The sequence below is a fragment of the Rhinolophus hipposideros genome (assembly GCF_964194185.1).
Source record: "Rhinolophus hipposideros genome assembly, chromosome: 10".
Lineage (NCBI taxonomy): Eukaryota > Metazoa > Chordata > Mammalia > Chiroptera > Rhinolophidae > Rhinolophus > Rhinolophus hipposideros.
Genome location: NC_138056.1, coordinates 34,461,240 through 34,471,284, shown reverse-complemented (window position 1 = coordinate 34,471,284; position 10,045 = coordinate 34,461,240). Strand labels below are relative to the sequence as shown.

Genomic DNA, 10,045 nt, shown 5'->3' with positions numbered 1-10,045 from the left:
AAAAAGCTTCCCAAGTAATTTTGATAGTCTCCACTTTTTGAAAACCACTTTTATAGTCCTACCCTCTCGTTTTTATAGATAGGGAAACTAAGGTCCAGAGAAATGGAAAATGCCGTGTTTGACCACTCTCTGTTTGTTTGAGAACTATCCGTTAGGTGGTGTTAAAGGGTTTGGCTGGAAAACTGACATGTTTGCATATCATGCATATCTAGCCCAATTCCTCCATTGTATGGATGAGCAAACTGAGACTCCAAAAATGGAGTGATGTGCCCTGTTAGTTATATAAGTCATATAGTTATGTAGTAAGTTAGTTGTATAGTAAGTCACAGAGAAGGAGGAACTAGTACTAAAGACAGTATTTCTAACACTCAATTCAATATTCTTTCCAGGCAGCACATTTTGTAGGAAATTGTGTGTGTGTGTGTGTGTGTGTGTGTGTGTGTGTGTGTGTGAGACAAAGCCCTGGGGGCAGCAATTCTAGTCTCCAGTTCTGGTAAAGTAGGTCTCCCCAGAGCCACTGACTGGAAAGAAAACAGGGCAGGCAGAGTTTATTGGCCACTGGGGCTTTATGCAGGAGGGCACAGAGGGACAGAAGAAGGCTGTGGGTGACCCCCAGTCCCAAGCCTTGATTCTTACCCTTACTGCCCTGGACTCTGAATTTCTGGTTGTCAGTTCTATCACTAGAAGAGGGTGTCAGGTTGACAGCACAGGCTTTAGGGAAAGCTGGGTGGGGCCCAAAAGAAAAAGGAAGAGATCTATGTGGGAGGGGCTCAGACTGAGGTCCTTTCCTTGGTAAGCACCAGGCTGAAGGCCATCACTAGGGCTGCAGTGTCACCATCCCAGGATGTTTCAAACTCCTGAATGGCAGCTAACTAGGGCTAATTAGGGCTGCTTACCCCCAACCCTACCCCCAATTCCCACAGCTACTTCTCTCCTACTGCAAATCAAAGAGCCATCCTTTGGATGACCACTGAGCCATCCTTTAAGAGGTATCTGAAATTATCAACTCTAGGAAGCCTCTAGACTTAAATTTCCTGAAACTACCGTATTGCCCTGAAAATAAAACCTAGCTGGACAATCAGCTCTAATGCGTTTTTTGGTCAAAAATTAATATAAGACCTAGTCTTATTTTAATATGATATAAGACCAGGTATAATATGATATGATATGATACCAGGTATAATAAAATATATTATAATATAATATAATACCGAGTCTTATATTAATTTTTGCTCCAAAAGACACATTAGAGCTGATTGTCTGGCTAAGTCTTATTTTCGGGGAAACACGGTAGCAGCCCTTCCTTTTCCCCATTGTGTGAGAGGAAGAAATTTTCTTCCACCCTCAATGTTCCTTTGGCTGGTCTAATAATCAAATAGACATGAGACAGATTAACAAGAGAAAATAATCAAATTTAATACATATGTGTGCATGGGAGCCCCACATACATGAGAGGTTCAGGGACAGAGAGTTAAAGTGAGGTATGTATGGCATTTTGAGCTAAAGTTAAGGTAAGGAGCTTTGGGGGCTTCAAAGGGTCATTGCAAGATGATAAGAAAAGCAGATGTTTAAAAATTAAAAGTGTGCCCTGCCCTATAGATAGGTCATACAAAGCTATTTCTAGTGATAACTCTTATGGGCAAGGCTTCTAAATTTTTGAGGGAGAGGCAAATTTTCTCATGAGCCTGCAGGGTCTTGATTAGCTTCAGCTCAAATAATTCACATGCCAATGTGGCACATTTTGGGGAGGCCTGCTCTAAATCCCTACAGTTTCCTGCTCTAAAACTTCCTGAGAAGTTTCACCATCCAGAGGTTTTTAGTACACAATTGATATTAAAGCTTAATTAAAAAAAAAAAACTTCTAATAAATTTATGCAATCTTTTCCAGCTTGATCACACATAAAATTTCCTCTCTCAAGATTCCTTTTCATAAACTTTCTACAATTTCTTTTTCCCTTTTAGTGTGTCACTTGTTCTCTTAACCAATTCAGAAATAATCAGTACAAAACTACTTCGTTTCCCTTAATGAAAACACATCTCCATATCTCATTCTTTTTAATAGAAGCCAAACATTCTATATTTTGGGTATACACAGTTGTTTTCCCTATTATCATTTTTTTTTGTAACTTTAATTATGTGTATTAGAATTCTTAACCTTTAAAAACCTTAATTTCTAGTGAAAACTAAGAAGTAAGCAATTGTGAACTGTCTGTTACACCAGTATTCTTTTAGTTGATAAATTTATGAACATACTTCATAAATTTCTAGAAATATATATTTCCTCATAACACAATTTTTTTAATGTGACCTAAGACATGTTTACTAATAGACCCAATTATCTTTAGTTTCTCTATAATAAGAAACAAAAAGTAGATAAACCTATGTTCAGTAATTAATATTTTATCATTTTATCTTATTTGGAAATAATTTAGACATTTAGACTTATCATTTAACTTAATTTAGCAAAATTCTAAAGTTTCAAGTTACCAAAAAGTTTTAGGAAACCATTTTTAAGTATAATTATTTTTATATTGTACTTATAATTATAAGTACAATTATAAGTACAATTATAATTATAAGTACAATATAATTATTGCTAAAGAGTTCACCAAAAAATAACTTTTTATCTTATATTTATTTAATTTACTTGTTCTTAACCATTATGTTTAGACTACTTAAGACAATTTCATCATATCGAGATATTTTTTCTGCTGACAAATTTTGCAATGCAGATAACATGAACCTACTTGACTAATAAATCCAGGTAGAGTAAGTATTATGCTTAACGCTGATAACTCTAAAGAAATGCCTATTTAACCAAACCAAACTGGCTTTTATGTCAAATATTTTCCCAGATCACCTGATTCTGAAAAGCATTTGAATTAGTTTGTGTTATAGTTTTGAGATTTCTTATATAAGTGCTTGTTTGTTTAAGCCAATTAAGTAGAGTTCTTTTGTAAATTAAAAATACCATCCGTATGTAGAAAGCCCACACAACACACATGAACATACAGACACATAGACCTCCTAACCTTTATCTTAAAATTACAGCCTTTTCAATAATATTGTAATAACTATGAATGGTGCCAGGTGGGTATTAGACTTATCAGCAGGATCACTTTGTAAATTATATAAATGTCTAACCACGATGTCATACATCAGTCCACCCATGTAGTTTAGAAATGTAACATTGAATGTCAACCTGTAATTGAAAATAAAAATTAAAAAAATTACCGCCAAAAGATGGGTATGATAATGTAAAAGGCCAATAGCATGCAAACTGTGTTTCTGGCATATGGAATAAATTAAGTACCTACTTAGATGGCAAAAGCTTTTTCTTATTAGTATTTGTGGAGAAAATAATTAAGATTTGTATTTGTCCTTGGCAAGGGAGCCAGAGAAGCTGTTTATGCTTTAAAGAAACTCTCTTTTGCCTTTTTTTTCCCCTTCAGCCTTCGGAATTGGGGATGATAAAGACAGGTAGGCTTTGAATTGCTTCTAGAGCTATATTTCTGGTTTTGCAAAGTTTTGTAAGAACAATTGCTCTCAAAATTGGGTTGTAACATGAGTGACATCATAGGTTGATCTAACTAATTACATCTTCCTAATTTGCATCTTTTCCTCTGGGTACATAGTTTTAGTTTAGCTTGGGGAGGATGCTCAAAGACTCCATATGTATGAGAGGACAGAATGTTAAAGTGAGGTATATATGGCATTCTGAGCTAAGGATAAGGTAGGGAGCCTTGGGGGCTTCAAAGGGTCATTGCAGGGTGATAAGAAGAGATGTTTAAAAATTAAAATGTGCTCTGCCCTATAGATAGATCATAAAAATTATTTCTGGTGATAATTCTTATTATGGGCAAGACCCCTAATTTAAATTCTTTAAGGGAGAGGTAGAAGTTTCTTGTGAGCCTGCAGGGTCTTGATTGCTTTCAGCTCAAAATAATTCACATGCCAAAGTGGCATATTTTGGAGAGGCCTGTTCTGAACCCCTACAACATACTACACATGTTGGGCTTGGAAGGAACTGCAGAGATCATGTACTCAAATACTATGAGGAAATCAAGGGAAGAGGTGGGAAGTGATTCACGCAATCACATAGCATGGAAGTGACAAAGTTGGTATTAGATATCAGTTCATGTGACTGCCTATCAGTCCACCTGTGTAATTTCCATGCTTCTGAACACTCTCAGTTCTAAATGTGCCTGTGTACGTTTAGTCTGTGTAATAGTAACATAAAATCCGCTTAAGTTGTATTTTTCGCAAAGTTAGTTCACACTCCCTTGGGTCCTTAAATATGCTCAGGTCTGTCTGTCCATCATTCTGGTGTGTTCTTGTGTATGTTACAATCGTTTCTGAGTTGTGAGTGGTGTGTGCTTAAGGGGACTTGAGTTATGGGGTCTATAGGCTGCTGTGTGCCTGTATATTAATATATGTCTCTGTTTTTATGTTGAAGGTTGTGTGTCCATCTGTGGTTGTCGTTTTGTGTCTATGCATTTGCTTGGTGTCTAAGGATAGCTGTGATTCTGTATGTGCTTGTGCATATATGTTAGGATTATGGATCTATGGGCTGCTGTGTACCTATGTATGTCCCTCCTTTCATGTTGAAAGTTATGTTTCTGCTGACCATTGTGTGTCCATCTTGGATGTGTGTGTGTACACAGTGAAGGCTGTGGGTCTGGTGTCCTTGTGGATATTCAAAAGCTTAAGGGAACATGTCTTTGTCTTTTATCCCCCGGTTATGTATGTAGCCGTGTGTCCAGGACAGGAGTGTTTGTGTCTCAACCAGGCTCGGTCCTCATCCAGGGATTGGGGTTTCCGCCACGTTCTGGGATGCCTGTGGCATTGCTTTCCCTGGAGGCCACGCCTTCCGCCCCCTGGGAGCAGAAGCCCCTAGGACCTGGAGGGCGTTCCCAGCAGGCCCCGCCTCGCCCCCACTGCAGCCCGCTCATTGGCCATGTCTGTGGTGACGTCGTGGGGATCGCAGACAGAAACCCCAGCGCCCCGCACGCGGGAGGTATTGTCCGTCACCCCGGGCTTTGTTACGCTGTCGTCTTCTCACCAGGCTACTGGCGCGTACTGGCCGCTGCAGCCCGGAGAGGGGTGTCAGCTGCTGCAGCCGTCGCCGCCGCCATGGTGTCCCCGGTCACCGTGGTGAGTGAACGAGCTAGCGAGCGAGCCAGTGTGTGGCACGGCCGGAGCCCACCGGCCTGGGGACTAGGGTGCTGCCAGCCAAGCCACTGGGGGCCGAGGAAGGGCAGAGGTCCCTCAGCGGCCGGCGGTGGCTGTCAAGGCCCCGGGCTCCTCAGACCCGCGATGCCCTTCCTCCTCGCGCCCCCGGTCCACCCGCCCGCCCGCGGGAGGGAGGGACACAGTGGGCACGTGACTCGGAAGCGTGACTTTGTTGATCTCTGGGCGTCTGCCGCGGGTCCACCGGGTAGCTGCTGGGAAGAAGGAGAGAGCGGCGGGTTCTGCGTGGGAAGACCACAGGGAGACGTGGGAGAGGGCGAGGGAGAGCAGGAGGGTGACTGGGACGTCCTGGGAATCCTGTCCCAAATTCGTTTCCTCCGCTTCCTCATTTTATAAACAAGTCTGGGGCGGAGGAGGGTACGCCCCTGAGTATAAGCATCGTTGATAACGCGCTGTAGGAAGAGGGGTGATTCTCTATGGACACCTCTTTTTTCTCAGACTTTCTCAAGTCGAATTTTTGTGTCCTCCCCACCCTTCGGTCAAGTGCAGGGTGCTCTATGACTGTCAACGTCTCCCCAGCTACTACTGCCTAGTTCTTCTTCTAGGTAATATGGGGCTGGGGGAGGGGTTGATGCTTCCAGCGACTGGCAGGTGGATACTGGGGAGACCTGGGGACTATGGGTGCTGTGCGTCTCCTTCAGCCTCCTCCTCTGCCCATGCTCTGCCCTGCCCAGCTTGGATGGGGTACCTCCAGAGGAAGGGACTTCGTGCCTCTTCTCCCTGCTCTGGTCCCAGCAGAGCAAGGCAGGCTTAGACCTTGGGCCCACCCATCTTCCTCTTCCCAGTCTCCATCACAGTCTGATCAGTCCCCAGGTAGCTGGTGTCTGGGAGTCTGAATGTGTCCCCAGAGCTCTGTGCTTGACTGTTCACCCAGCTGGATGCACAATCACTTTGGGCCGTGTGGGCACACAGGGCACCTCAGCTGCTCTGAATGGCCTTCAGAGACCCTGTACCAGAAAGAAGCCCAAGAAAAGGGGTTTCAGGAGATCAGTTATTCAGAATATCAGCAGCAGCCCCCTCCCTCAGCTTGGAGAGTGCCTGCAGTGACCTTGTACACAACCTTTCTTTAGCCACCCTCCCCCTAATCTGGCTGAGACCAAGTCAGCTGCTCTAACTTCCCCCTTTCAGTTCTCCATCTCCTCCCAGCCTCCCTGCTGGCTTCAGATCAAAAGCTGGGGGGAGAACCTCCACTCCTGCCTGCCTCTCTTTCTCGTGTGCTTTGAGTTGCTCCTGTTCTCTGGGACATGAGACTGACTGACATGTCCCTCCAATCCCCAGATCCCTGCAATTCCTGGCATTTCAGGGGTAGTTTTCTTGCTCCCAACTCATGGGTCCATTTCTTTAGCCAGCATCCCAAAGTCCTCTCCTTGTCCTTGATGGTTACTGTGAGGCTGGGCAGCTGGAGTGGAGGCTGAGGAGTAGACTGGCCGAGGAGAAAGCCTATGAGGGCAGAGGTGGTTGGCAGTGCCCCACCTCACGCATTCCTGGCACTCACCTTGGTGTTGCCAGGGCCCTAAGCCTGTGCCCTGGCCCCACTGCTGAGGATCACGAGTTGGCCAGTTGTAGCGTCTCTTTGGTTTCCTGCTGACTATACTCCATTCCAGTCAGCTGGGGGCTGATGCTGGCAGAGGGGCTAAAGGGCCTTTGAGGCGGGAGAGAGAGGGGGCAGAAGGGAGAAGCATTGGGTTGCAGGAGGAGACATTATCCCAAGGTCTGTTTTCTGCCCAGTGAATGACCATTCTGGTCCTGCCCCAGGACCAAGAATGGACATGGCCAGCAGGTATAGTGGAACCCGTCCCCTGCCTAATCAATTAAGGATCAGGGTGGTGATGGGCTTGTTTACATTCTCCTGGCTGGTTGGGGCAGGCCAAACTGGTTTGTGTGTGTCAATCCGCCCCACTCGGGAGTTGGGCCTGTCTCTAGGATGGATGTCTGAGCTCTCCTATGGGCTTCTGAACTCCCAGGTTCTGAGTGCTGCCCTTGTCCTATGTTCTCCAGGTGAAGAGTGAGGGACCCAAGCTGGTGCCCTTCTTCAAGGCCACCTGCGTGTATTTTGTGCTGTGGCTGCCCGCATCCAGCCCATCGTGGGTCAGCGCCCTCATCAAGTGCCTGCCCATCTTCTGCCTCTGGCTCTTCCTTCTGGCCCATGGCCTAGGATTCCTGCTGGCCCACCCCAGTGCCACCCGAATCTTTGTGGGGCTCGTCTTCTCCGCCCTAGGTGATGCCTTCCTCATCTGGCAGGACCAGGGCTACTTTGAATACGGTCAGTTGCTGCAGTAGCTACCTGGGGTTGGGGGTTAGAGGGTGCAAGGGGACCACAGATTTGGGAGCTTTTGAACAAGAATATGGGGAATCTGAAGGGTTCTGAGACCAAGAACTGTGGGGCCCCTGTTGGAGGATGACCTTGCATATATCTGGTGGTCAGTTCTAGAGTTCCTCAGGGGAGCGTGTTGTGGGGCGCCTTTACCTTTGTGGATTTCTTCCACCCCATTACTCCTCAAACAAAGCTCCTGGGTTATCCCAAGCATACCACTCCCACCTCAACCTCATGACTTGTTACTTACCTGAGCCTGCCCTCAGTAGCCCCTCATTCTCTTACTCCCAGGTCTACTGATGTTTGCGGTGACCCACATGCTCTACGCCTCAGCCTTTGGCATGCGGCCACTGGCTCTTCGGACAGGTGTGGTGATGGCAGTGCTGTCGGGCCTGTCCTATGCCTTCCTCTACCCAGGCCTTTCGGGTGCCTTCACCTACCTGGTGGGGGTCTACGTGGCCATTATCAGCTTCATGGGCTGGCGGGCGATAGCAGGGCTACGGCTGGTTGGGGCAGCCTGGCGCTGGACTGAGCTGGCGGCGGGCAGTGGTGCACTGCTCTTCATCATCTCAGACCTGACCCTCGCCCTCAATAAGTTCTGCTTCCCCGTGCCCTACTCGCGGGCACTCATCATGTCCACTTACTATGCCGCCCAGATGCTCATTGCCCTGTCAGCTGTTGAGAGCCGGGATCCAGTGGAAGACTACAGATTGAGCAAGGCCAACTGAGGCGCTGGTGTCTGCTCACCCCTCTCTCCTCCTGGGACTGGGGTCCAGAACCTGGCAAACAGCAAAAGCTGTACCGATGGTTGCAGTACCAGCCTGGGGCAGCAGGTACCACCTGGAAAATGTACAAGTTTGAGCGGGTGAGCAGGAAAGGATCTCTCTAGCAAAGCTAGTCGTCCAGGACAATGCGGAGAGCTAAAAGGAGCTAAACGAATGCCCCACGCTGGAGCCCGAAGTAGACATCTGCCCACCTCTGCCCCAGCGGGACTATCAGAGCTCCTCTGGAGGGCGACGGTGCTTGGCTTCTTGGCCTCTCCCTACTTCTACTAGATGGAAGAGTCTGACTGACCCACTCCCACTCTTTCTGCTCTATGTAGAATTGAGGGGGAGAGGAGAAATCAGTGCCAAGGCTTGAAGCCCCTTTCGTAGGCCCCTAGTTGGGAAGATTAGATGAGGGTGGACAGGCTCCTTTTCCCTCATCTATCCTTGTTACTTGAACAATCTCAATCTCTATGTGGTAGGTGAGAAGTTGAAGGGGTATATGTCCAGGTAGGCAAGAGAGGGGCTGGGAGCTTGAGCTAGTAAGTATTCAAGTTGGTCCCATCTCCCTCAAAGGCCAGCCCGGAGCTCAGGCCCCACGTCGCCACCCTGAGACTCTGTCCCCAGGGCTAGGGTGAACCATGCCAAAGGAAGGGGCCAGCCTCTGTGTGTGTGTGTGTGTGTGTGTGTGTGCAATCTGTCTCCCAGCCTGTCTTTCTCTGCCATCTGTCTTTGTTCTGCTGTTTGTTAAAGTCTTATAGGGAGAGGCCTCAGGGAGCTGCTGAAGGGGTGCTGAGCTTGGCTCAGAGAGCTGGGAGCTCCCCCTCCTCCTTAATGCTTTCCTCCATGACACTCCTGCAAGCAAGAAGAGGGGGCTCCAAAGACACTCTGGGGTCCTAAGACCCGAGGCACATTCAATGCAAGAGGAGCAAGGATTGGACAACTCCATCCTTTATTGCTCATGTGAAAAAACAATAAAAACCATGGGCTGTTGGCTGCCCTGTCTGTCTGTCTGTGTGTGGTATGTGCCTGCCCTGGAGAGGAAGGGGTGGGAACGTGGAGCCAGGGCCCTGGGTGTCCTCACAGCTTGGGTCACAGTCCTGGCCAGTGCATCTTGGCGCCAGGCTGGCTCCCTGGCTCTGGTAACACTGTACTGGTTGGAGTGGGTCTCACTTGACCGGTCACGTGTGTGTGGGTGAGGATGTAGCAGGAGGATGGGGGATGGGTAGTAGTTGCCACTGTCCACATTTGTCCTTGATGCACTTGCCTGTGCACCAAGTTCCCCACGGTCGTCCTGCTGCCCACCTCCTCCCTTCCTAACCCCAGACCTGCGGCCTGCTCCGACACAATCCAGATTCCCTTCCAGCATCTCCTCTCTCCTTGGACTCTGGGCTCAGTTGAACAGATGGGAGGAATGGGATTAGACTGGGTGATTCCTACTTTGGATGTGAAGCCCTGACAGAATAATGTGTCCCCCCCACGCCAGGGACATTTGCATCTTAATGGGCAGTGCCCTGACCCAGAATTTGAAAGGGAAGCCTTGGGTGGTGGTGACTATGCCATTGGTAGAGGGGTTGCACAGTTGCGGGGATGTGATAGGAGACTCAAACTCCCATGTGGGTGTTGGGTGAATCAGTGGTTTTCAAACAAGGATTTTTTTTTTTTTTACAGAAATCCCTGGTAGGAGATAGAAAAAGAATCAGTAGAGGAAGGAGGC

At 47.4% G+C, this 10,045-nt stretch overlaps 1 protein-coding gene across 1 annotated transcript; it reads left to right on the top strand.

Moving 5' to 3' along the window:
- The first annotated feature begins 4,971 nt into the window (after positions 1-4,971).
- On the top strand, positions 4,972-9,339 carry TMEM86A (transmembrane protein 86A). Its single transcript, XM_081063376.1, has 3 exons — positions 4,972-5,154; positions 7,249-7,513; positions 7,856-9,339. Exons 1-3 carry the CDS (start codon positions 5,134-5,136, stop codon positions 8,290-8,292), a joined length of 723 nt encoding a protein of 240 aa, XP_080919502.1. The 5' UTR covers positions 4,972-5,133; the 3' UTR covers positions 8,293-9,339.
- The last annotated feature ends 706 nt before the right edge of the window (positions 9,340-10,045 follow it).

What these genes read in the sequence shown, in the direction of transcription:
- TMEM86A (XM_081063376.1), top strand. Translation starts at nt 5,134, where the DNA reads ATGGTGTCCCCGGTCACCGTG. An exon ending in TGGTGTCCCCGGTCACCGTG is followed by an intron (nt 5,155 to 7,248) that starts GTGAGTGAACGA and finishes TATGTTCTCCAG; the next exon opens with GTGAAGAGTGAGGGACCCAA. An exon ending in CCAGGGCTACTTTGAATACG is followed by an intron (nt 7,514 to 7,855) that starts GTCAGTTGCTGC and finishes TCTTACTCCCAG; the next exon opens with GTCTACTGATGTTTGCGGTG.